This window comes from Pezoporus flaviventris, unplaced genomic scaffold (assembly GCF_033815535.1).
Source record: "Pezoporus flaviventris isolate CSIRO_AGI_PZ_B2104156 unplaced genomic scaffold, CSIRO_AGI_Pfla_v1 ptg000059l, whole genome shotgun sequence".
Taxonomy (NCBI): Eukaryota; Metazoa; Chordata; class Aves; order Psittaciformes; family Psittacidae; genus Pezoporus; species Pezoporus flaviventris.
The window spans coordinates 1,878,690-1,903,479 of NW_026892607.1; the positions used below are offsets into that span (position 1 = coordinate 1,878,690).

At 50.4% G+C, this 24,790-nt stretch overlaps 1 protein-coding gene across 3 annotated transcripts in view; it reads left to right on the forward strand.

The window, feature by feature from the left end:
* The window catches only part of PDE4B (phosphodiesterase 4B), a 222,865-nt gene that overhangs the window by 133,170 nt on the left and 64,905 nt on the right, over positions 1–24,790 (forward strand). For all 3 annotated transcript variants that reach the window (XM_061469704.1, XM_061469705.1, XM_061469706.1), the window contains one exon: positions 22,805–22,999. In XM_061469704.1, coding sequence (XP_061325688.1) covers positions 22,805–22,999 — 195 coding nt within the window. The remainder of the gene's footprint in view (positions 1–22,804; positions 23,000–24,790) is intronic.

Consider the following 24,790-nt stretch of genomic DNA (forward strand, 5'->3'; position numbering starts at 1 on the left):
TCAAGACCATGTAGAACTGTCCATAGTTGTGTTGCTACCTGTTCTTTAACCAAGTTTCTCAGCTCGTTTGCTTTAGGACAGTGTCTGACACCCCAGCAGAGCTCCTGGATGCTGCAGGCAGGGAGCAGGCAGCAGCTGCCTGGTTCCACCCCAGACTCCTCTGCCTGTCACCTTTGGGACTCTGCTTAACAGCCCGGCGCTGAAAAGGCTCCAGTTAGTGCTTCTGTGCTAAGATGTGCTTTCGAAAGCCCATCAGTGAGTCAAGTGTGAGTGTTTGTCTGGGGAAGGGCTGCTCCCTGCCTGACACTGCCGGGGCACTACTGCCAAGTTTAAAATTAAACCTTGAAAGCGATAGCCTGCGATGGAGGGGAAAAGAAAGAGAAGAAGCAAACGCACCCGGCAGCCTGCAGCCCGCTCTCACAGAGCCTTGGGCTCTGCGGGAGGAATGTGTTTCCCGTTGTCTTATTCCTGAAAACAGCTCAATTTCCAGGCAAAACCAATGCCGGGGAAGTGACACAGGGTGAGGCTGCAGCACGCGCTGAGCGCTGGCCTTTGCCATAGGGACTTCTGAGCAATTTCTGCCCTGTGTGTCCCTCCGAGGGGTTTTTACCCACTGTGTGCAAGAGCTGACCCCAAACAGTGTAAGGGTTCATGTGAGCAGGAAGAGCAGAAAATGAAACTGGATAATTCTGATGCCATTCACGTAATCCTGAAACTTTGTAGAAACTCTCACAGCTCCTCTTTCATGAGGAAAAACTGCCATTCTTTCGCTTTTCTTTCGGTTTCTGTGTTTGCCTGCATTACATATCATAGAGCCGTAGTATGGGTTGGGTTGGAAGGGACCTTAAAGACCATCTTGTGCCAACCTCTTCTCTTCTTAATAGCAGAGTCCATGTCCACATCTGACACTTGTGTTACAAACACAAGTTTGATGCTGATACAGGGCTTTAAGATGACAGAGGAGAGATTAGGTTAGGCATTAGGACAAAGCTCTTCCCTGTGAGGGTGCTGAGGCGCTGGCACAGGGTGCCCAGAGAAGCTGTGGCTGCCCCATCCCTGGCAGTGTTCAAGGCCAGGTTGGACACAGGGGTTTGGAGCAAGCTGCTCCAATGGAAGGGGTCCCTGCCCATGGCAGGGGTTGGAGCTGGAGGAGCTTTAAGGTCCCTTCCAACACAAACCAGGCTGGGATTACTATGAATAACAGAATATAGACAAGTGGAATGAATACATCACTTGCTGCTTTAAGTGATACAATATTGGGATAGGAATATATAGAAAGCAGAGGACTGGAAAAAGCAAACAGAGTGTGTTTGTAGAAACACACAGGTAGCAATCTAGACAATTGCTTCCACAGGATTAAAATCTGTCATCCTTAAAAGCCTCTTAAAAGCAGGTTTGTCACAGTTAAAGCAGCAGAGATTGTATTGCCTGTCCTGACTCAGAAGCTCTCTTGATTTCAGCGGTCTGGCCCACTGTCAAAAGCACAAGCATGAGCAAAACACAGCATATGTGATTGGTGGGTTTGTTTATGGAACTAAGAGTTAGGAGAGGAACTGAATTTGATAGACAGTATATATTTGCCTTTTAGGAGAACATGAAATACAACTTCAAGGGTTCCGGTTGGCTCCTGTAAGGGGGTAGCTGCAACACAGCCAGAAGACCGGCTGTTGGCTGAATATGGGAGTGGGTGGTCCAGGAGCATCACTGCGATCCTGCAAGGAAAAGGATTCTTCAGGGAGCCTGATATTTCCTAGCCTGGAGGAATTGATATCTGCAGAGAAGCGAGCACTCTGTTGTCTGAAAGCTGCAAAAATGCCAAATCAATACTTGGTTTCCTGCATATTAGTCAAGGAGAAGGAGAGGGAGGCGGGCAGCAGCGTGGTGGTCCTCCAGGAGGCTGGCAGGAAAGGCACAATGAACTGAGGGATGCTGAGAATAACACAAGAGCTAAGCTGGCAGTCACTGTGCAGTCTGGAAAAGACCATTGGGTGTAGCAGGCTCGGTATCTAGGGCAGCAGCTGACGTATTTCCAAGGAAATCACAGCAGTTGTTTGGAAGTTCAGGGTTTAAAAGCAGAAAATGAGGCGGATTCAGCAGTGCAGTGACCTGCGGGAGCTGCATGAACAGGGGGCTTTGTGGCACGGACAGACAGACCTCTTGGTCTCAGAGAACCTTGGACCCAGGGGGTCTCTTAAGAAAGCAGCATAAAATGAAAATAGCTGTTTTCCTAAGAGGAATGGCTGAAGAATTAGTGACTGCTAAATCTGAAGGTGCAGCTCAAGTGCAAAAATAGAAGTATCTTGAGGTGGTGGCGTGTTGTCAGTGTTTTATTGTCCAGTGAGTACTTGATGTTGCTTGGAGATTGAAAAAAGAGTGGTTTTGCTTATAATACTCACTAGTTATTTGTATAATGCACAAGGAGAGGGTTTTACTCAACAAAAAGTAAACTCTGAATGTTTCTAATGTTCTTTGCCTGCAGAAGAAGAGGCTCCAGGGAGACCTTAGAGCAGCTCCAGTGCCTGAAGGGGCTGCAGGAAACCTGGAGAGGGGCTTTGGACAAGGGCCTATAGAGACAGGCCAAGGGGAATGAATGGCTTTAAGCTGCCAGAGGGGAGACTGAGCTGAGCTCTTAGGCAGAAGCTCTTCCCTGTGAGGGTGCTGAGGCGCTGGCACAGGGTGCCCAGAGAAGCTGTGGCTGCCCCATCCCTGGCAGTGTTCAAGGCCAGGTTGGACACAGGGGCTTGGAGCAAGCTGCTCTGGTGGAAGGGGTCCCTGCCTGTGGCAGGGGTTGGAGCTGGAGGAGCTTTGAGGTCCCTTCAACCCAAACCAGGCTGGGATTCTGGGATTCTTTCCAGGAAACATGTTGTGAAGGTAAAGGATGCAGACTTACTTAGGGATGTGCATAAATACCAGTACATGGCTGGAAATAAGGTTGGGAGGGATGGGAGGGCCAGGGGGAAGCCCTTTCCTGGTCCTGTCATTCTGTCAGTCTCCCACATGGCTATGTGGGGATGTGCCCTACACTACCCAAAGGCTTTTGGTATTCACTGAGAATGGCACCCAAACCCACTGAGGTGTGGCCCATCAGCACAGACAAAACCTCCATCAAGTGATCAGGTATTTAGTAGAGGAAATGGGGGCTGTTTCTCTCAGGGTTTTTGGAGGCTATCAGAGCAGTTTTCTAGCAGGCCATCTCTAATGGTTTATGCCACCTTGTTTTGCATGTTGAATTGAGCTCTATGCACTGTTCCTCTTTAGATGGTAAGGCAAGTATGTTTTAATTAGTTCTCTTTCTTTTTGATAAACTGTGGCAGTCACCTGCACTTGTTCCCTTATGAAGCTGTGTGCATGTTCCCCTTGAGATGGCATGTTCTAGCTGCCAGAACCACGAGGGTGTGAGAAGAAGTCATTGCCTGAAAACCCTCGTGGTCAGTGTATGCGGATCTATGCAGATGCTAATCCTGTCTGAGGGCGAGCAGACACCTTCAGGGTCGGGATCTAAAATCACTGCCGTCGGGTGAAGCATTGAACAGCTTTTGTGGTTTATGCTATGACCACATGAATCCTAAACCCCCAAACCTGTTTCATTTAATAGTAAGTCCCTCGTGGCTAATTTTGTATGCAGTACACAGAGTAGCAGGACTATTCTGGGATATGATCCCAGTAACAGTGGTGAGTCATCAGCTGCAGCAACAGTAATGATATGAGGATCTATTTATTACTGCTCTTCTAAGCTGTGAGCTCTTCTAAGCAGTGAGTTCATCTAGAAATTATGTAATTATTCCTCCTGGATGATTTCTCTTATCGGTTTGTAATTACAAAATATTCTCAGAACACTTTTGTGTTTGGAAATTAAGTCCTCGGGATGACTTAATGGGAGAAGAACTCGGAGATTAAATCTTACCTTGTTTGTATTCATTTCTTTCGACTTGATCAGTAATACAGTGTTCTAGATGTTGTTGCATAGATTTCACCTTTTGTTTTGCTAAGCTGTTTAGTGCATCGGGCACTGGTTTGTGAGTTTATAAGGCAGTGTTTGGGGTGGAATCATCTGGTCTTGGAGACTGGTAGGAGGGGAAATTCCATGGGGCGTCCGTGGCTCTTTGTTCCTTGGTGGGAGGAGGGCTGATGCTGTGAGTGTTGGAGTTGTCTTTATCCCATCCAAGCTGCTGGCGTTCCCCAGAGAGGGATGAGGAGATCCCAAAGCTTTCGGGAGGATGTGCTGCCACCCGAGTCCTCCCCGGCTGGTGCTTGTTTTCACAAACAGCCTTCCCTGCCAAGGGCTGGGCCCTGCCTGTTTATCCAAGGAGCAGCAGCACAGGAACTACTCTGCAGAAGTGAGAGGCAAGGATGTTGGCAGGATCCTTCTCCTACGAGAAAGTGGGTGTTAAAGCCTCTCAGAGGGCCCTGGCACAACCTGGGTGTCGTGAGAGCCTGGCACGGAGAGCTCAGGGATGCTGCTGCCTCCCAGCACAGCCCTTGGACCCCACTGGAGCTCCTGGGCGGCGTTCCCAGCCTGTTGTATCCCTTTCTAGCAGTGTGGGAAGGCTGTTTCTTCTTGCTGTTTCACACCAGCTTGCACCCTGTTCCTACAGTTCCGTTTTAGATATATGCAATACTTGTTTTCATGTTCTGCATTGCCAGAAAGCATGGGGAAGCCCCATACCTATTTTAGATGGTCACTTCCTTAAGCTCTCAGGCTATCAGAGCATTGCTGTGCCTGGATGTTCCCACACCCTAGATGCAGATACCCTGATTTACCCTTTCTCTGTGATTTTATAAGTCTCTCAGTTGGCTTTTCCATCCCCTTCCTGGCCATGCCAGCGTGGCTGTGTTGGATTTCTGGGGTCTGTACAGACAGGGCTCACCATTACCCCTGCAGAGACATGACTCAGCAGTGCCTCGCGTCCTGATTCATCACAAAAAATATGCTCAGAATTAAAGCTTCAGGTATTTTGTTCAGACCAATCATTCTCTGCTGTACCCATCTCTGCATGGGCTACCTCACCTGGGTGGCTTTGGCAGCTCTGGAGGACCACTGGGTCTTCCTGGTGCCACTGGAGGAAGCTCCAGGTACTTTTGATGATGTTCTCCAGCTCTCAGCACAAAAGGAGTCTGGAATACTCCCCTGATGATGCTCTTTGGGAACACATCTGGAGCCAGACATATCTCTATACACTACCTGACTTGTTCCTGGTCGCATCAGCCAGTGCCTGTTAGCAATGACTTGAGGAGAAAGGAGACCAAAACATCAGCATTCACTTGGGCAGTGTTTGATTCCCTGCTGTGTTTCTAAGCCTGAATCATTGTGCTTCGCTTGTGGCTGTTGAACACGAGGGAAATGGCCTCGGTACTGTCGTACATCGTGTGTAGGGTAATGTCAGAGCCAAAAGAACCTGATCCTCACTCAGTTAATCAAGTTCCCACTGCTGTTTCTGCCCACCTGAAATGTCGAGGTACCCTTGTTAATAGTAGGTAGGTGACAAGTTTGTCCATGGAAAGTTGCCATAGCACTGAGGTTATTTTTTTTTTTGCCTTTGCCTAGAGCTGAGAAGAGGCAAAAAAGCTTTATGACAGACTTCAAAGCAGCCCATGTGCTTGTTGGTACCTATGGGAACAGGAGATGCTTTCGTGTTTGTCCCCAGCTGAAATCCCACTGGGAGCTGAGTCATGGCGTATCCAAGAAGTACATTTTGGTGGGTAGGCAGGGACATTCCCAACCACAATTTTACTGGCAGTTTTGTCATTTGCAGGAGCAGATCCAGGGCATTTTGGCATAACCTGACCAGGGACAAGATGGAGCATGAAGCAGTTTCTCTGTAGAGTTGGTGTATTGGTGCTGGATATATTTAGCAGTGATTCAAAGGGTGTAGATTAAAAAAGGCAAAGAGAGGAACCTGCTGTATCTTGCCTTGGGGAGCTAGAAGCAGTGGGTCTGCCGGGTGCCAAGAGGGCACTGAGTCAATGGATCTGCAGAGATCGTTCCCGAAATTCCCCTTTCACGGCTAGAGGAAGGAGCCATGATGCAGCTGAGCTCATCGGAGAGGCCTGTTCTCTCTGCAGCAGTTTGTTAATGTTTCCCAGATGTTTGCAATCCTCATACAAATATATAATAATTCATCTTGGTGGGTGATCAGGGAATTCATTTCCCCCCGAAAGCTGTATCCTTGCTGCTGCCTGTTCCATCGGCTGTAGGTGGAGGTCATGAGCTGGTGTTGGCTTCATGGCACCACAGCACGTGAGGATGGAGGGCTACCACTGTGATGCTTAATGGAAACCAGTGCCTGCTCCTGGGCCTCCAGAAAAGCTTAAAGCAGGGAAAGAAACCTGGAGAGGGGCTTTGGACAAGGGCCTGTACGGACAAGACAAGGGGAATGGCTTTAACCTGCCAGAGGGGAGACCGAGATGAGCTCTTAGGCAGAAGCTCTTCCCTGTGAGGGTGCTGAGGCGCTGGCACAGGGTGCCCAGAGAAGCTGTGGCTGCCCCATCCCTGGCAGTGTTCAAGGCCAGGTTGGACACAGGGGCTTGGAGCAAGCTGCTCCAGTGGAAGGGGTCCCTGCCTGTGGCAGGGGTTGGAGCTGGAGGAGCTTTAAGGTCCCTTCCAACCCAAACCAGGCTGGGATTTAAATACTGGGTGAGGTGAGTTTCCCACTGAAGTGCTGCACTCTGCCTCAGCCCCAGTGGTCTCAGAGTCCATGATCCCGGTTCTTAGCTCTTTTGGGAGCCATCCCAGCAAGTTCCTTATGCAGTGTATGGAGCCCAGATATGGGATCAGTGGCTCGGTGTCACCTGCTCACCTGTGCCCCTGCAGTGAGCCAGCTCAGCTCCATAAACCCATGGAAAACTTGCCTTGCTTGGCCTGGGGTAAGCGTTGTATTGGTGAGGGGAGCTGGAGCTGAGCCCTGGAGAAGCTTTACTACAAAAGCACCAAGGGAAAGCTCTTGCAGCCAGCTGGAGGAAGTGCAGCCAGGGATTTCTTATAAATCATCTCTCCTTCAGCTGAAGTGAGAATCCCCACACACGTCAACGCTTCCCGACTCCTGTGAAAGCCCCGTGGGCGCTGGAGCTGGATGACATCAGGAGGAGAAGGAATGAATTCACACGGATGGTGACGTTGGTGATCTGCGTTCCTGGGTCTTCCGGCTGAGCTGTGCCTTGCAAAGCAGAGCGGAGAGAGGCTGAGCACCCAGAGGGGTTTGAAGTGTGATGCAAGTCCAGTTTTGGGCCCGAGAGCCCATTGGTCTCCTCAACAAATGTTTCTTGTTAACCCTTTCTGGTGGGGAGGAGCAGAAAAGAAGAGGTTGGTTCTGGGTGCTGTCCACATCAGTGGCCAGTGAGTGTGGAGTGCATTGGGTCAGTGAATCCATGAGAGGAAGCCGAGTCCTGCCTGGCTGTGAAGAACCACGGTGTGGTATGTGCGTATGGCCTGCAGAGCATTTGAAAGGAAGCTCACCACTCATAGGCACAAACTAGTTTCTCTCTTGCAAGAAAGAAGACAGAGAGGATGCCCCACAGGACCAGGGAGCATCGTGCTTGGCCATCCTGTGTCTCCAAGTTGCTTTCCATCTCCCATAGGGCAACCTGGCTCCAGAGGTCCGATGGCCAGCCATGAGAAGAAAGGCAGGGTGAGGAGCTTCTTCATGACACGTTGTCTGCTCCTGAAGTTACAGATCTCTTGAGATCAACGTGCTTCTTGGTGCTGCCTCAGTGAGGATACTGACATCTGGTTTGAGTCCTGGTGCTGGACCAAGCTGTCAAGTCCATCATAACCACCTCGGTAGGGCCATCAAGCTCCACGTTGTACAACACTGACTCTGGGAGAGTGAGCCTGCGTGGCTCCGGTTTGATTTCATCTGTCTGTGGTTAGAGACACTCATGAGAACAGAGATTTACTGGAGCAAAGTGGCCACAGGGGAGATGCTGTGCCTGGATCTGGCACATAGAGTGGGGCTTTCCTGAAAATCTAGAGAATAAATACTAGCTGAAGGAATAGACATCTGTGAGTGAGGTTTTGTAGCGGGTGTAGATTGCAGGTCCTAGTTCACTCAAATCACAAAAGGCTGCCTATGGTTTTTTCCCCCTCTATGAAGCTACTCACTGTTTGTAGCCTGGAAGAACAAGCTGACCCCCTTTTGCTTTGCTGCAGTGAAATGAAACAGTGTTTGAAGAACTGCTTTATTACCCTCTCCACTGACTGCAGCTTCCCCAGACCAGTTTTAGCTGGAGCAGAGGAAGCCCAGCTAAGGAGGTCAGCTGCTGACTGATGCAATGTTACCTATTTATTTCAGATTAGATGTGTTAGAAGTGGTTTCTGGCAAAAAGAAAAGGAATCCATGTTGGGGAGGAAACACGGAGAATTGCCAAAGCTTTAGCAAGAGCATCGCCTTCAATCAGGTCTGACATGTTAGCACAACAGTGTGTGCAAGCACAAATAGGGTGCTGCTGACGTACATCAGCCGCGTCGCTGAAGGCATGGCTGGAGGTGCTGGGGCTGTATATGTGTGGACAGGGAGCATTTATAGGGTAAGGGATGGAGTTCCTAAGTATTGTCCACCCCCCTCACATGATGCTTTGTTTTCCTTGTCAGCACTCCCATAAATAAACTCTGATTTATGTCCTCTTCAAAAGAGGTGTAATTCTGGGTCTCCCGTGCTGTGGAGCCAAGTCCAAGGAAGCAAGTTCTTGGCATCAGTTGGGATCTCCAGCCCAAACTCTCCATCTGTTTGCTCCTCTAAGTCATGGACTTCCCAGTCAAACATTTTTATTCAATTTAATCTTACGTGGCCGCATTTTCTCTTCTGTTATTAAAAAAAGGAAAAGCTCTCATGGGCATGAATGAGGGTTTATGTAATAGGTTGCAATGGCTCCATCAAAGCCAGTGTGCTCTGTCTTGTGAATATCTATTTAATCAGTGGTTTTAAAAGACCTTATTTGTGCCAAGTGATTTGTCTTTCTTAGGCAGCAGCAAGGGTTTCATACTCTCCTGAAGACAGAGTGTAGCCAGTCTGGCTATTCCAGGCTTGAGTGCTGCTTTGGAGCTGGTTTTGTGCTGGAAAGAGGTTCAAGTACTAAAGATGCCATTCAGGTGATTACGGAGCTGCTGCAAGAGTCAAAGCAGGAGCATTGCTGCTCTCTTGAGACCTCACTTGGAGCATTGTGTGCAGTTCTGGTGTCCCCAATATAGGAAGGACACAGAGCTGTCGGAGCAAGTCTAGAGGAGGCCACAGGGATGATCAGGGGCTGGAGCACCTCCTGTATGAAGACAGGCTGAGAAAGTTGGGGCTGTTCAACCTGGAGAAGAGAAGCTGCGTGGAGACCTCATAGCAGCCTTCCAGTGTCTGAAGGGGGCCTATAGGGATGCTGAAGAAGGACTTGTCATCAGGGACTGTAGTGACAGGACAAGGGGTAACGGGTTCAAACTGAAAGAGGGGAATTTCAGGTTGGAGATAAGGCAGAAGCTCTTCCCTGTGGGGGTGCTGAGGCGCTGGCACAGGGTGCCCAGAGAAGCTGTGGCTGCCCCATCCCTGGCAGTGTTCAAGGCCAGGTTGGACACAGGGGCTTGGAGCAAGCTGCTCTAGTGGAAGGTGTCCCTGCCCGTGGCAGGGGTTGGAACTGGAAGAGCTTTAAGGTCCCTTCCAACACAAACCAGGCTGGGATTCTGATTCTGTGTTACTTCTGTGAGGAAGCCCTGGGTTTTATTAACTGATCTGTTAAATTCAAGTCAATAAGCAGCTCAGTTATTCTTGCTCACATTTTCTGCATCTCTAATTCGCTTGAACAGCCATACAGGTCATCATTACAGTTTAGGGTTTAGGCCAACTTTGATGTCTTGAAAGCACCCGGGAGGTTTCATCACCTGCTCCCAAGGAGAACTTTGCTTCCTCAGCCCTTCCGGAGTTGCAGGTACGAGCAGTGAGTAGTTAAGGTGGAACAGCTTGGTCCTTGCTGCTGCTTGTCCAGCGTAGGGAGAGTCATGGAGGGGATGAGGTCCACCAGCATGTTCATGGTTGTGTTCTCAGGCTGTCTCAGCTGTCAGTGGCTTTTTGCTTCCACCTCACCCAAGGCAGTGAAAAGGGATGGGAGTTAATTCTGGCTTTGCTTACTGGGACAAGTGGAACCCACGAGTATAAATTCAGGCAGCATTTGGTTTCTGTGTGTGGCTGGTGGACAGCACACGAAAGGTTGTGTTGTTAGAATAAATCATTGCTTACAACAGTAAAAAGCCATAGTGAATAAGATGTTTTTCTACTGCTAATAAATCTTTGCACTTCATCAGGGTGACTTCTCCATGTCTTCTGAGCCTGGCACTTGCCACTTTCCTCTCTGCCCTCTGTTACTCAATATGCTGCCCACTCTCCCTTGCCCAATTAAAGCAGTACGTTGGCAGAAGGCAGAAATCACAAACCAGTCAGGGCTGATTGCTGAGCACAAAAGGGCTTGACACGAGGGTTTTGTTCCCAGCTGCATCTCGTGTCACCCAGCTATCTTGTTTGCTCTTCACATGACTTGCCATCAGGCCCTCGATATCTGTGTGGCATTTTCCGTCCCCTTGGTCAGATGTTTTGCTGGGTTATTAATATAGTGTCACATTCTATTCTGCCTGAGTGGGGTAAAGAGAATTCCCTGTTGTTTGTCTCCCACCCTGGGTCTGTATCTTGATCTTTTCCAGACGCTCCCGGCAGACAGAGAGCACGTGGTCCTGCTCAGTACAGGACTGATGCATTTCTTGGCCATCATCCAGTTCCAAGTACATCAACACATTTGCAGCAAGGTTTCCTAACCTGAAAACTCACAAATGGCTCCATCTCTTATGTAAAGGAAGGAAGGAGCTGGATTTCTGCTGGAGTTCAGCAAGAGCACAGAGAGAAAGGGAAGGGTTTCTGAAACTCCATCCCTGGCAGTGCTCAAGGCCAGGTTGGACACAGGGGCTTGGAGCAAGCTGCTCTAGTGGAAGGGGTCCCTGCCCGTGGCAGGGGTTGGAGCTGGAGGAGCTTTAAGGTCCCTTCAACCCAAACCGTTCCAGAGTTCAGTGATTCTATGGTAAAGGTTTGTACTGAGATAACAAAGAAGGAGCAGGCAGAGGTAATCAACATCCAGAATGGTTCCAGTAAAACGAACTATTGACCGTGTGTGTGACAACATTCAGTGTTGCAGAACCCGAAGACAGTGTGCACAGATGGGGAGGGGGGAAAGGATGCCCAGGTGGAGGAGGGAAGAAATGTTTGACTTCACCAATGAAACACATGAAAGAGAGCTAAAGCAAGCCAGGGCCAGCAAGCTGATGCACCCCGACACCTCCTGCAAGGAGAGCTGCATTTGCTAGATCACTGCTGGCCATATGCTTTCAGTTGGAACGATGGATTAAAGTCAGCCTGTTTAAACTCAGATTATATCCCAGCAGGAGACTGGAAGGAGATTTAGCACCAGCCCACAGCCTCCCACCCCAGCGCAGACATCTGCTTCTCCAGCCCAAGCCAAGGTAGAAGCCCAGACTGGTTTGGGTTGACAGGAACCTTAAAGCTCATCCAGTTCCAGTCCCCTGCCAGGGGCAGGGACCCCTTCCACTAGAGCAGCTTGCTCCAAGCCCCTGTGTCCAACCTGGCCTTGAACACTGCCAGGGATGTGTTCAACTCCTACAGGCCCTTGTCCCAAGCCTCTCTCCAGCTTTCCTGCAGCCCCTTCAGGCACTGGAGCTGCTCTCAGGTCTCCCCTTGAGGAGCCTTCTCTTCTCCAGGCTGCCCCAGCCCAGCTCTCTCAGCCTGGCTCCAGAGCAGAGCTGCTCCAGCCCTCGCAGCATCTCCATGGCCTCCTCTGGCCTCGCTCCAGCAGCTCCACGTCCCTCTTGTGCTGCTGCCCCAGAGCTGGATCAGGGCTGCAGGGGGGTCTCCCCATAGCGCAGCAGAGGGGCAGGATCCCCTCCCTGAGCTGCTGCTCATGCTCTGGGGGTGCAGCCCAGCACACGGAGGGGTCTGGGCTCAAGCTCACACTGAAGCTGGGTCATGGGGAGCTTCTCCTCACTCAACACCCCCAAGTCCTTCTCTTCAGGGCTCCTTTTTATCATTACAATAAACTACTCATAATGTCAGAGCTCTGAGTTCAAGAATGAAGCTTTTACTACGATGATGTGAGTCGTAAAGTGGAATCAGATGCACTGATTTTGTGCCATGCCTACACATTTCTGCTTATTCATGCCGAAAACTTCACTTTCTGCATTATTAAGTGGTAATCAATTGTACAAGTACTCAGCTCGTGTTTCTTCCCAATCTCCAAGTGTTCGTAGCTGTACTGCTGCACTGTTTGCTGTTACTGGCCTTGATGATTTATAGCTGCATTTAATATATTCATAGTTTGGGGCTGCAATATATTTTGCTCTTTGCTCCCACGTCTCTATTTCTTTTGAACAGTGCAGCTTTATGATTTGTGGCAAGTGACTCCAAAATAGGGATTCCAGCAAGTGATTTTTCAACATGAAACAGAGCTTCTAAGGGATCACTAATTAAGGAAGATCAAAATGAGCCCTGAAGCAGGTCTTAGGAAGATTTGCAGGTCTAAGGAAAATAACAGTGTTATTAAATGATATTTTGGGTGCCAACGGGGCACTATCTGCTTTCACATCAGGGAAATAAATCCTTCCCGAGAGGGTTTTAGAGCCGCGGCGCAGAGGAGTTGGTTGAGGTGCAGCGTGTGAGGAGGCAGTGTAGGAGGCCAGCAGCAGCCTCATGGCACGAGGATGAGCTGAGGTAGGACTTGAGCAAGGAGGTAACTTGGCAGTGAGATGATGTAGACTGCTGCAAGCACAAACACGCTGTAGAAGGAGTCACAAGATGGTTGTGAAACTCCGGGTAGGGGATGTGGCAAGCCGGGAGTTTCAGCTGCACGGCAGGAGCCAGGAAGGGAGCAGAGATCCCTGCGCTGTCTGGGTGAGAGCAGGAGAGCTGGGATGAGAACTGCATTGACCTGAGCTGCCGCGTGCAGGCAGGCTCCACGGTCCGAAGGTTTGGTTTGGATGGAGGAGCAAGCCGTAAGAGTGCTAAAAAGGTTAAAGGGAAAGAAACCCCAACCCCCAGATAATGGATGTCAGACGGGATGGGTAATAATGGTTGCCTCCTTCTGTGGTCAATAGCTGGCAGGTCTGCAAGGACCAACATCCTGAGCTCCACCACACCTGCAAAATCCATATGAGCTCACCAGTTGGCATAAACTGCATGAATTCTGCTGCAGATCTTCTGCCCTGCCTGGCTTTTGGGGCCCGTAGTCCCTCCTGTAATTCTTTCCTGTGAGGGTGGTGAGGCACTGGAATGGGTTGCCCAGGGAGGTTGTGAATGCTCCATCCCTGGCAGTGTTCAAGACCAGGTTGGACGGGGCCTTGGGTGACCTGGTTTGGTGTGAGGTGTCCCTGCCCATGGCAGGGGGGTTGGAACTGGATGATCTTCAGGTCCTTTCCAACCCAAACTATTCTGTGATTCTATGATTCTATAGAAGGTTTTGCTCTTGCTCCCCACCAGTTCTATCTTCTCTCCACGCTGTAGAAGGTTTTCCTTCTGCTAAATCCCGTCTGCTGCCCAGAGTTACTAAAGCTCATTTCAGAGCGTGTGATTTGATAGCAGAAAATAAAAGCCTACATTTTAAATTCACTCGCTTTTGCCCCCTCTTGTTTTCAAACAGCCTGAGGAGGACCGGAGGGAGTGTGGGCAGGCAGAGCGTGTCACTGCTGGATGCTGTGAGGCTGTGCTGGGTGTCCCTCCCCGCTCCCTAACATCAGTAAACATGCAAATGTATGGAAATGCTGTGTTGTTCCTGCCTTGTCCTTGCTGTGTGCTGAGGTGTGGGTGATATCTGGAGCTATGGTAGCAGAGGTGATGCTGGAGGGGTCTGAGCAAAGCTCAGGTGCAACTGTGGGATGAGCCTTCTCCTCCATCCTGCAGTGTTATAGTCAATGATGCTATTAATCCCACCAGTAATAACATCAAGTTGGTGTTTACCCCCATCACTCCTACAGGAAAGCTGTTCAGTGATCTGCCTGATCTTGAGGCAGAAGATTTCCCTCTGATTTCCTGCCTCAGTTTATTCCTGTCTGGTTTATACCTGCTTGTTCCTGCGCCAGTGTTGAACTTTAGTTTGAGGATCTTGTCTCCTCTGCTGGCCTTTGCCCCTGGTACATGTACAGAAGCTGGGCAACATCCTGCTTAGGGGGGGGTCAGCAGGATCAATGAGCAGAGTGGCTCCAGCCTTACCATCATAGAATAGTTTGGGTTGAAGGGACCTTAAAGCTCCTCCAGCTCCAACCCCTGCCACGGGCAGGGACACCTTCCACTAGAGCAGCTTGCTCCAAGCCCCTGTGTCCAACCTGGCCTTGAACACTGCCAGGGATGGGGCAGCCACAGCTTCTCTGGGCACCCTGTGCCAGCGCCTCAGCACCCTCACAGGGAAGAGCTTCTGCCTAAGAGCTCAGCTCAGTCTCCTCTCTTGCAGTTTTGTCATCTGTCCTATTTCTCTGCACTTGCTTGGCTGCAGTGATGACAGAAATACTGTGATTGCCATTGAAGTAGTTATAGCAAATACTCAGTTGAAGTTGGACTGACCACAGGGTATTGGTACCCTGGAAGAAGGTGCTGTTTCCAACCATCCACTCGCTCCATGTACCAAGCCACTTAGAGTAAACCTGCAGCTTTGCCAAAGGGCCAAGTTTTTCCACCCTTAATACTTTGTCCTCAGAAAGTGCCAGCTGGCTGATGCTCTTGATTTGGATGAGGCTCCTTTTGCATGAAGTTTGTGCTGGGCCTGAAAGGATCACTAAGAGCTATAAAAACCATTGTCCTTGCAATGGCATCGGTGTACTTTGCCATTTGGTGTGTGCGGTGCCTTTGCCTGTTGATGTAAGAGATGAAGAGTACAGACAGTTGAAAGATGTGAAACAAATAAGGTTTTGCTGAAATATACCCAACCAGATCAGTTATTTCTGGGAGGGCCGAGTCTCCAAAGGATTTAATAATCCAAATACCATTTTAGGACATTTCATTGTCTTCTTGCTGGCAGGGAGCATAGACACAGATTATGGTGTTAAATCCAAACCCCACGTCAAATAATGGCTTTATGAACCAAAGTGGAAAGGTTTGGTGCATTTCTCAGTGCAGCAGCTTTCCATACATCCGCTGTTGGACTTTGGGGTGTCACAGATGGGCATCAGTGCGGAAAATCTGACTCAAAGGCTGCCCCAGTTCAGGTAAAATGGACAAATCCACGGGTTCTGCAGCTCGTTGCAATGACTGTGGCTGTATTCCTGTCTCCGGTCTGTTTGACAGCGGATCAGAGCAGCCACTTGATTTGTGGCTGGATGATGCAGCCGGATGGAGCTAGGGCAGAGCAAAGTGCTCGCCGGCCTCTCTGAAACAGCAGAAGTGCCTCCTGGAGTTGTGCCAAGTGATCCTGTTCCTGAGGGCAGGATGAAACAAGCCATGACTCCGGCCGGCCGCCTCCTGATGCTCCGGTTCCATGCACATACGGGAACACTGCCCTGTGTACTGGAAGCAGATGCCGTTTGCTGTGTGGGACCCTTGAGGCCTGTGCTATTGGATGTGCTTGCCATTAGTGCACTATAGGCTTTGGGAAGAGTGCTAAGTGCACATTATACTTACAAGGTATATGAGGTGCTTTAAGATGTATTGATGAAAGATTTAATATATGGCTGTGTCATAGACTCACAGACCAGGCTGCTCACTAGAGCAGCTTGCTCCAAGCCCCTGTGTCCAACCTGGCCTTGAACACTGCCAGGGATGGGGCAGCCACAGCTTCTCTGGGCACCCTGTGCCAGCGCCTCAGCACCCTCACAGGGAAGAGCTTCTGCCTAAGAGCTCATCTCAGTCTCCCCTATTTCAGCTTAAAGCCATTAAGCTTCAAGAAGGATGTTGCCTCCTATGGAGGTGTCTTGCATATTGGGAAAGAGAGTCTGTGAAATGTCACGGTGCTTCTACGTAGCTGTAAAAGCTGAGCTGACACTGAGCAGAGCATAACAGCCAGGGCAGACAGGGATAAATACTATCCCATAACTTGAATGTAAATGTCTGTGCTGCAGAACATCACTGTGTCATGGAGCAGGTGATGCCAAAATCCAGCAAGTGTCTACTGAGGAGCACTGTGCTGTCCTGGTGCCTCCTGAGCTCGTGGCCAGCAGCATGCAACTGCACAGCCAGCATCTTTCCAGCATGGAAAAGGTGACAATTCTCCCTTCAGAGTGACCCATCCAGGTCCTTCAGTGCAGCAAAAGCACAGCCCATGTGCCAGAGCAGAGCTGTGACCAGCTCGGGGGCAGCAGCACAAGAGGGACGTGGAGCTGTTGGAGCGAGGCCAGAGGAGGCCATGGAGATGCTGCGAGGGCTGGAGCAGCTCTGCTCTGGAGCCAGGCTGAGAGAGCTGGGCTGGGGCAGCCTGGAGAAGAGAAGGCTCCTGAAGGGGAGACCTGAGAGCAGCTCCAGTGCCTGAAGGGGCTGCAGGAAAGCTGGAGAGGGGCTTGGGACAAGGGCCTGTAGGGGCAGGCCAAGGGGAATGGCTTTAACCTGCCAGAGGGGAGACTGAGATGAGCTCTTAGGCAGAAGCTCTTCCTGAAGAAGGGAGTGGAGGGTGCTGGGCAGAAGCACCCACATAGTTCAAAGGGCCGTGTAAGTGCTGCACAGGGAGCATAATTCCTCACGAATACCTTGGCTTGGGCAGCAGCAGTCAGGAAGGAAACAGCTCCTCTGCCAGTTGATAGCTGGGATATTTTCAGGAGGAAATAGCCCTTAGGAAGTGGCACTGCTGCCTGCGCCCAGAGTGACCACGCTCATCCCCATCTGCTTTTACCAGCTCTGGAAGGGCAAATAGGGAAGGTATCTGCTGTGGTTCCTATTCCTTGCATTTTCCCAGGGGTTAACGGCAGTGAACCATAGCAGGATGATAAAATAGCCCAGGATGTACAAATAGCAGTGGTTTGTATAAGTGAGGATTCCTTCTTTGGGGGACTTAAGCAGCCACATGGTGTTAGCTGGTTACAGGGTAAACGCCAAGCTACCGAGCTGGAGTAAACATGAAAAGGGTGAGATTTTCTGGACCCTTCTCAGCTGAAAGAAAATGCAAACTCATTTTTACCTCCCTCCTGCCCTTTTCCAACCCTCTCCCTCCCGGTGGTGCTCCAGTGCGATGTGAGGCTGCATGGAGCTGCAAGACATCCTCTGGGACATGCGGCAGCTCCACAGCTGGGTGGCTTTCACCAGTGCCAGGGAGTGAATGGCCATGGGGAGCAGTAATGGCTTGAGGACCTGATGTGCAAGGCAGCTTCAGACAGTAATTGCTGCAGACTCTGAGCAAGCAGGAAGCACAATGGCTCCTTCGTAGAGAATGGGGCTTTTAAAAACTAAATGAGCACTTTGTGATGTCCTTTGAAACCCATCAGTGCTCGTGCTGAGCTGGGAGCTGAACCCGTGTTTGCATTAGCCCAACGAGGGGACTGCTGCTGAGTTACAGTGAAGAGTGTAGGGCTCTGGCTGTGTATATTCATCTTTATCTTGAAGATGGACCTGGGTTGCAAAGGGAGCACCGCGAGCTCTTGAGTGCATTGGGCTCTGGGTGCTGAAGAGTGAACAGAGTCAAATAAACGTGTACATTGGTTTGTGATACATGCACTAAAATGCTTAAAAGGCACTAAAAGGCTTAAAACATGTTTAGCAGCAGGTGAGAGTCTACATTACACTTCAGGAAGTGCTGCTGCATTTCAGTGCTGGGCAGCTGTGGTACATGGTGCTGGGGAGGGAGGAGTTTGGGGTTGCATGAGTTTGGAGCTGTGATACATGGTTCAGTTGCAAGGAGTTCGGTAGCTGTATTTCAGGAGGCACTGGAGGTAAAAGCGAGTTAGGAGCCACGTGAGGGATGAACCTGGCAGTGGGATCTGAACTCTTTGAGAGGGCCCTGAGAGCAATAGAATCATAGAATCAACCAGGTTGGAAAAGAGCTTTAAGATCAAGGCCAACCATTACCCCAGGACTGCAAAGACCACCACTAACCCATGGCACTGAGGGCCTCATCTACATGTTTTTTAGGATAAGATTGCCCCTTTGGTGGGAGAAGGTCAAGAGGGAGATAAAAGGGCACTAATACCTGTGGTGCTGAGGGTGGTCAGGCTCGTGGAGCCGTGCTCAGCTCCAGCATGCCCACTGTGTGTCTAACCCAGCTGCATTTCATCCATACATCCTCCTGATGTTCCAAGCACAGGCCTTTCCCTGTGAAAGACTATTTAGGAAAACCAGCAAGCTGTTGTGATAATGGGAAACAGATGCCCCAAATGAGATAGTAGCGAGAAGCAGTTGTGTCTGTGTGGATCTGAAGGTGCAAGGAAGTGTTTTTCACTGCTAATGGTGTTAAAAATCCAGCTGAACATCTTGGTGAGAAGCAGGCTTCTAACGCTTGTGAGAGGATCTTTATAATAGCAGGGTCTGCTCAAACTTCCTGCAGTACTGCCTTTTGGAACCAGATTTGGTACCATAGCAAGGGGGTGCCTTAGTGAGGAGGTCAGGGAAGGCAAAGCAGATGGAAAGCTCTCTCATGGAGTCAGTGCTGTCAGCCCTAGGAAAAGTGTAAACCTGTAACATAAACAGCACATCCCAGCCTGCCTGCTTTGAGAGACTGAAATGTGCTTTGTGTTGGGTTTGACATCACTGGCCTAGAACAAGCTGTGGGGCCCTGCAGCTCTCTCGGGGTAACTCTTTGACTTGGTCAAATGACTCTGAATTACTTGGAAATCGTGGTGCAATCCTATTTGTCAGGTTTGAGGCCAAATTCAAACTTAAACAGGGGAGATTTAGGTTGGATACAAGGAAAAAGTTCTTCCCTGTGAGGGTGCTGAGGCGCTGGCGCAGGGTGCCCAGAGAAGCTGTGGCTGCCCCATCCCTGGCAGTGTTCAAGGCCAGGCTGGACACAGGGGCTTGGAGCAAGCTGCTCTAGGGGAAGGTGTTCTAGGGGTTGGGACTGGATGAGCTTTAAGCTCCCTTCCAACACAAAGCACTCTAGGTTTTTATCTTAACCATACTCCAAGGCTGCTGGCAGATGATGCTGATGCCGGACTGTGTGTTCCCCAAGCTGTCTCTTCGTTATTGCCACTCCACTAAAAATTTTGTGTCAAGACCCCCTTCCAGAGGGAGATCCAAGAGCTTTGAAGCCTGAATTGTTGGGTAAGTTGGAGGCAGCATCTTAAACATTGAGTCATGGAATCACAAACAGCTTCTCTGGGCAACTGTGCCAGCGTCTCAGCACCCTCACAGTGGGACTTGTGTCGGGACACCTTGACGCCTGTCATGGTTTCATGTGAGGGTGGTGTTCTGGGAAGGAGCAGGGCTGGTTGAGGAATGATTTAGGGCAGGTGTGATGGGAACAGGTCCTCATGCACACTGCAGGGAGCTGGTCTGGTCCCTGGGTGGGAGCAGAGATGGCTGGATCATGACAGGGGTCCCATAGCACGATCCCTCTGCCTGCAGAGGCTTGGTTGGACTTTCCCCTGTGCTGGAGGACTTCAGCAGTTTTCAATGCAGAGACATTGTAGTCATTGCTGCAGAAGTGCAGAATGTGGGCAGCTGGGGGGTGCTGCCATTGATTGCCTTTGTTTTGCACAGTGAGTCATGGAACCTGGTGTGTTTTACAGTGGTTTCTCCTGGCTCGCCGTCGTGTGCTCCCTCCCTTCGTTACCGTGTCACAGTCGCATCCTTCCCCAGGTCCAAAGCAAGGGCCTCCTTCAGCCGCTGTCGGAGCGAGCCGCAGCTAACTCCTGCCACCTGCCGTCTCCTCCTTTGCTCTTCACTGCGTTAACATCCCAGTTTCTTTGGGACAAAGGAGATGGAGCTGCCCCATCGCTTGCGGTGAACTCCTGCTGAGCATTGCTCTGCAGCCACCCAGCTTTTAGCATCACAGAATCCCAGCCTGGTTTGTGTTGGAAGGGAGCTTAAAGCTCTTCCAGTTCCAACCCCTGGAACGGGCAGAGACACCTTCCACTAGAGCAGGTTGGATTAGGTGGATTCCAGCTGGATTAACTGTGTGGTTTGTGCTGCAGCATCCTCATGGCGACCATGCCAGGCTTCCTGCTCATGCCACCTGAATGTCTCCGGCTCATCCCACCATGAGCTACAAGTGCTGCAGGAATCTGGCAAACTTGTATGGTTCTGGCAGACTGTTTCCTGGGGAGCTCTGCCTTGGCCAAGGTTTAACCTCCACCTTTAACCCAGGTCATAGAGCATGAGGCTTCTTCTTACAGCTCTGCTGCAAAACTCCTTCCAGGATGTCAAAAATCCCTGGGATTTAGGTGGGAATTTCTGCAGGAGTGACTCAGAATAGGCCTAGGCTGGCAGAGAGGGGGTTTCCTTTATGTTAAAAAGGAGGATAAGGGGAGGGGATTTGAGTATATTCCACCCACCTTTGGCATAGAAGCCGTGCTACAGTAAACAAACCCCACAAACACCAAATGTAAACCCCATCCTTGGTGGATCGTTCCCCTCCTATTAAACTTACTCTGTTGCTGCTGAGCAGATGTCTTTGCAAAAAGGTCCTCTCCTCAGCCTTGCCCCATCTCCCTCCCTTCACCTCTCACACGCTCTCTGAACCTCATGGGTTAACTTCTTCTCCCAAGCCAACTGCTAACACCTACCAGCACGCAGCAGGTACAGCATCAAAGAGCCAGAAGCAGCTCTGCCCAGCTTCAGCTCAGGTTTAGCCCAGTGCTGTATTTCCATTTGTGTCAGTAAACTCAATGTTCTCGACTGAAGGTTTTGCACCAAAGTGTTTTGAGTAATCACAGTTAATTTCCTGAATAGGTAGGATTAATTATCAGCTGCCTCTTGTTTGTAGATGCCATAGTTACAGAGCTGAGCTGCTTCTGTTGATTACTGTGTGCGTACAAAGGAAGTGTACTCGAGCTGTCAGTGGTGAAAGAGCAGATAATAAGGAGCGAAAGAAAAGAATATTAATTGAGCCGTTACCAGTTTCAAGATGTACTTAAGCAGTTGGGTAAGTAAATGCTACAGTGAGGCATGGTAGAGGGAGGAAGCTGTGGCTGCCCCATCCCTGCAGTGTTCAAGGCCAGGTTGGACACAGGGGCTTGGAGCAAGCTGCTCTAGTGGAAGGGGTCCCTGCCCGTGGCCTATCCCAGTAAGTAGTTTCATGAGACATCAAAAGTGACTGCCTGAGCACCCCCTCGCTCCCAAGCACATGCATAACTGCAAATAAATACCTGTATCTATGCTGTGAATGTAACTGCTTCAGCAAAGCATTAAATCCCCACATGCAATGTGTTCTTACTGTTGGTAAATTGTTCAGTAATTCACTGGGGGTTGTTCATACGAAGGGGTTTGGTGTATCCCAGGAAGCAGCTTGCACCACACACTGCCACATCAGGGCGTGCAGCCTGTGTTCCATTATCAGGGCTACTTCCAGGGCAGCTCCTGCATCCCTCAGCTGCGTCACTGCACACAGTTTGGTGTCACACCACAGCTTGGGGCTTCTGTGGTCTTATTATACAGGAGCTGAAACGCTTCTGCAAAACCTAAGGCTGAGGTGGTTGTTGTTCATGCCATGAAATTTGGATTTTAATCAGATTCCCTGGTCAGGGGGTACGAGGTCTCAGTGCTTCAAAGTGTCAGGTCACTGCCCAAACAGGGGAGGCTATCTTGGTTTTGAGCCTGTTTGGTCTTCTGTTTGCTGCAGCCTCACACGTTAATAATGCAGGCCCAGTTCAGCAACGGCACCTTCATGTTAGCAGTTATCTCCAAGACCTCTTCTACCTGTGATTTCCTTCTGCAGTGTTTGGTGTTTGTTTTCCCCTTCTCATTCATCCCTTGGTCGCCCTATATTGAATCTCTGTGTGCATGTATGGACTCGCAGCAGGGAAGGGGACTAAGCTGAGATACACTTTACAAGTGGACACAGGCTCCCTCATTTCTTTCATGGTTATGTGCATTACTTTCAGATGTGGCACAAGTTTGCCTCGTTTCATCTCTACGCTTCACCTGCCTCCCCATGCAGTTAGAAGCACACTGCATGCTCTGCAGAGCAGAGGGAGATCTTTGGACTTAAGAGTGGGGGAAGCAGCAGTGAGGAAGGATGGAGAAATGCATGACCAGGGTTGTAGCTTGGTATCACACCCAACAGGCCAAAAGAATTGGGAGAACATTGGGAATGGGGAGAGGCACGTGCCCTGGGGGGAGGGAGAACTCAGCTCCCACTGCAGGTGAGACTCAACCCTCAGACTTCCAAAGGCAAGGAAGTTCATCCTGAGCGCAGCTGTGCTCCACTTGGCTTAGCTGGAGCGTGGTATTTATATGGGATCCAAATGGCCAAGCAAAGGAGGCCAACCTGCTTATTTTCAGGGTTTATGAGGGGTGTCACTTGCTGAAGTGTCCAGGGTGACTTCAGCCACCAGTTGCAGCAGCCAAGTTATGACACCGTAAGGAAATGGGTGTATAATGGAAAAGGTGACAGAAGGTTTAGGGCCTTTTTAACGCTTTTGAAACAGTTCTCCACTCGCAGCCCGTGGCAGGGGTTGGAACTGGATGAGCGTTAAGGTCCCTTCCAACCCAAACCAGGCTGGGATTCTGTGCATGCCAATAGAAGCCTAGGGGGTAGATGTACCTCACTGCAGAGTCCTGCTTGCGTGCAGTAGGAATACACCAGGGAGAGCTCCAGTAAACACAGCCCCATGGCTCCTGCACCGGGCCAGATGCGCTGTGGGCAGCGCGAACGTGACCCGCACACACTGAGACCCTCTCTTGACGCGCGGCGTGTGTTCTGTTCGCAGCTTCGACGTGGAGAATGGCCCGTCCCCAGGGCGCAGCCCCCTGGACCCGCAGGCCAGCTCCTCCTCGGGGCTCGTATTGCACACCACGTTCCCGGGCCACAGCCAGCGCCGGGAGTCGTTCCTCTACAGATCCGACAGCGACTATGACTTATCACCAAAGACCATGTCCAGGAACTCCTCTCTCCCAAGCGAGCAGTAAGCATCCAGCCAGCTCACCTCATATTTTATGGGAACTGAGAGGTTTAGATGGCCTCCTGTATTCCTCAGGGCTCTGGTAAGAGGAGCTTGTGGGTGGTACTCGCGTTTCACAGCCTGAGTGCCCAAGACGGCTGCTTTTATGGTCTGCCAAGGCATGATTTCCCCCTCCCCACCCGCCCTGAAAGTATTCCCCTTTTCTCCATAATTTAGCAGCAGTTTTCCAGTCCATATCCTGAAATAATAAGAGAAATCTTGCATTTTACCTTTCTTGGTACCAGTTCTTCACTTGGGGATTTGGGGGGGGGGGGGGGGGTGAGGTATGAAGTGCTTGCAGGGCAGACACTGCTGTGAGGTCCTTTTGCCTCCATTGGACCTGGAGTCAGAGGAACCCTGTCACTCCAGTCCTTGGCTTGCTCGCACTCCCTTTTTGCCATCATACTCTCAGTGCATGCTGTCAGAGCCTGGTTAACATCATCTCTGCTCTTTTCTCCATTAGGCTGGACAAGAGGAATATGACTGTACTTACATTTACAGTATTGCTCTTCTCCATCCTGTTTTCTGTCATGGGCTGTTAACTAGAGCTGAGCGGAAAATACAGCAGAGAGCCCAGACAGATGGCTGAGCTTGAGAGGATCAATACAACAGAGCATGGAGCTTAAAGGGGTGTCCTAGATTTGCAGCCCTTTATTCTAAAAGGCCCAGTTTAAAGCCTTAAAGTGGCCATTAAGGTATAAAAAGAGGTTTCTGGTATGAAAGCCCTACAAGCTTTGTCATGAAGTAGAAATCCAGATACTAGAATGTCCCTCCTGTTAGTTAACAATTAGTAGATGCTTACCAGAGACCAAGTAATCACTCCAAATTATGCAAATGCCATGTTTTGTGTAAACAGGGGATTGTAACAGTTGCCCAGTGCTCCCAGCCAGCTGTGCTGGGGTGGGGGGAGCCCCGTCCAGATGTGCCCACCACCCTGGTTGCTCCCAGCTTCACAGCTGCCTGCAGTTCAGCAGATCCATTTACTGCAGGGTAAAGGCTCCTGTAGCACTTGGGGAGCTGCGGCCTCCCAGTATGAATTCTCCAGTTGAAAGCAGCCTTCCAGTGTGTGAAGGGGGGGACAAGGATGCTGGAGAGGGGCTCTTCATCAGGGGCTGTAGTGATAGGACAAGGGGTGATGGGTTCAAACTGAAACAGGGGAAGCTCAGGTTGGAGATAAGGAAGAAGTTCTTTGCTGTGAGGGTGCTGAGGCGCTGGCACAGGGTGCCCGGAGAAGCTGTGGCTGCCCCATCCCTGGCAGCGTTCAAGCAACCTGGTCTAGTTCCTTTAGGGATGGGGCAGCCACAGCTTCTCCGGGCACCCTGTGCCAGCGCCTCAGCACCCTCCCAGGGAAGAGCTTCTGCCTAAGAGCTCATCTCAGTCTCCCCTCTGGCAGGTTAAAGCCATTCCCCTTGGCCTGTCCCTACAGGCCCTTGTCCCAAGCCCCTCTCCTGGTTTCCTGGAGCCCCTTTAGGCACTGGAAAATCTTCCATGATGAAAACAGCCAGACAGAACCCAGCGCCTGAATAACATTAAAGTCTGTGACAGAGATCAGCAAATGCCAGGAAATTCAAAGCTGACCTTTCCCTGGACTCTTACAGGGTTTTTTCCACCACGGTGCAAGCGTGTGCCTTAACTTCTCTATTTCCTGCCTTTTATTGCCTGGAGTTACCAATCCGAACACGCTCTCCAGCCGGGTTGTTTTGGATGTACACTGCAAAGACCTTTCCATTAGGAGCAAGGTTTTTATGTGGTGTT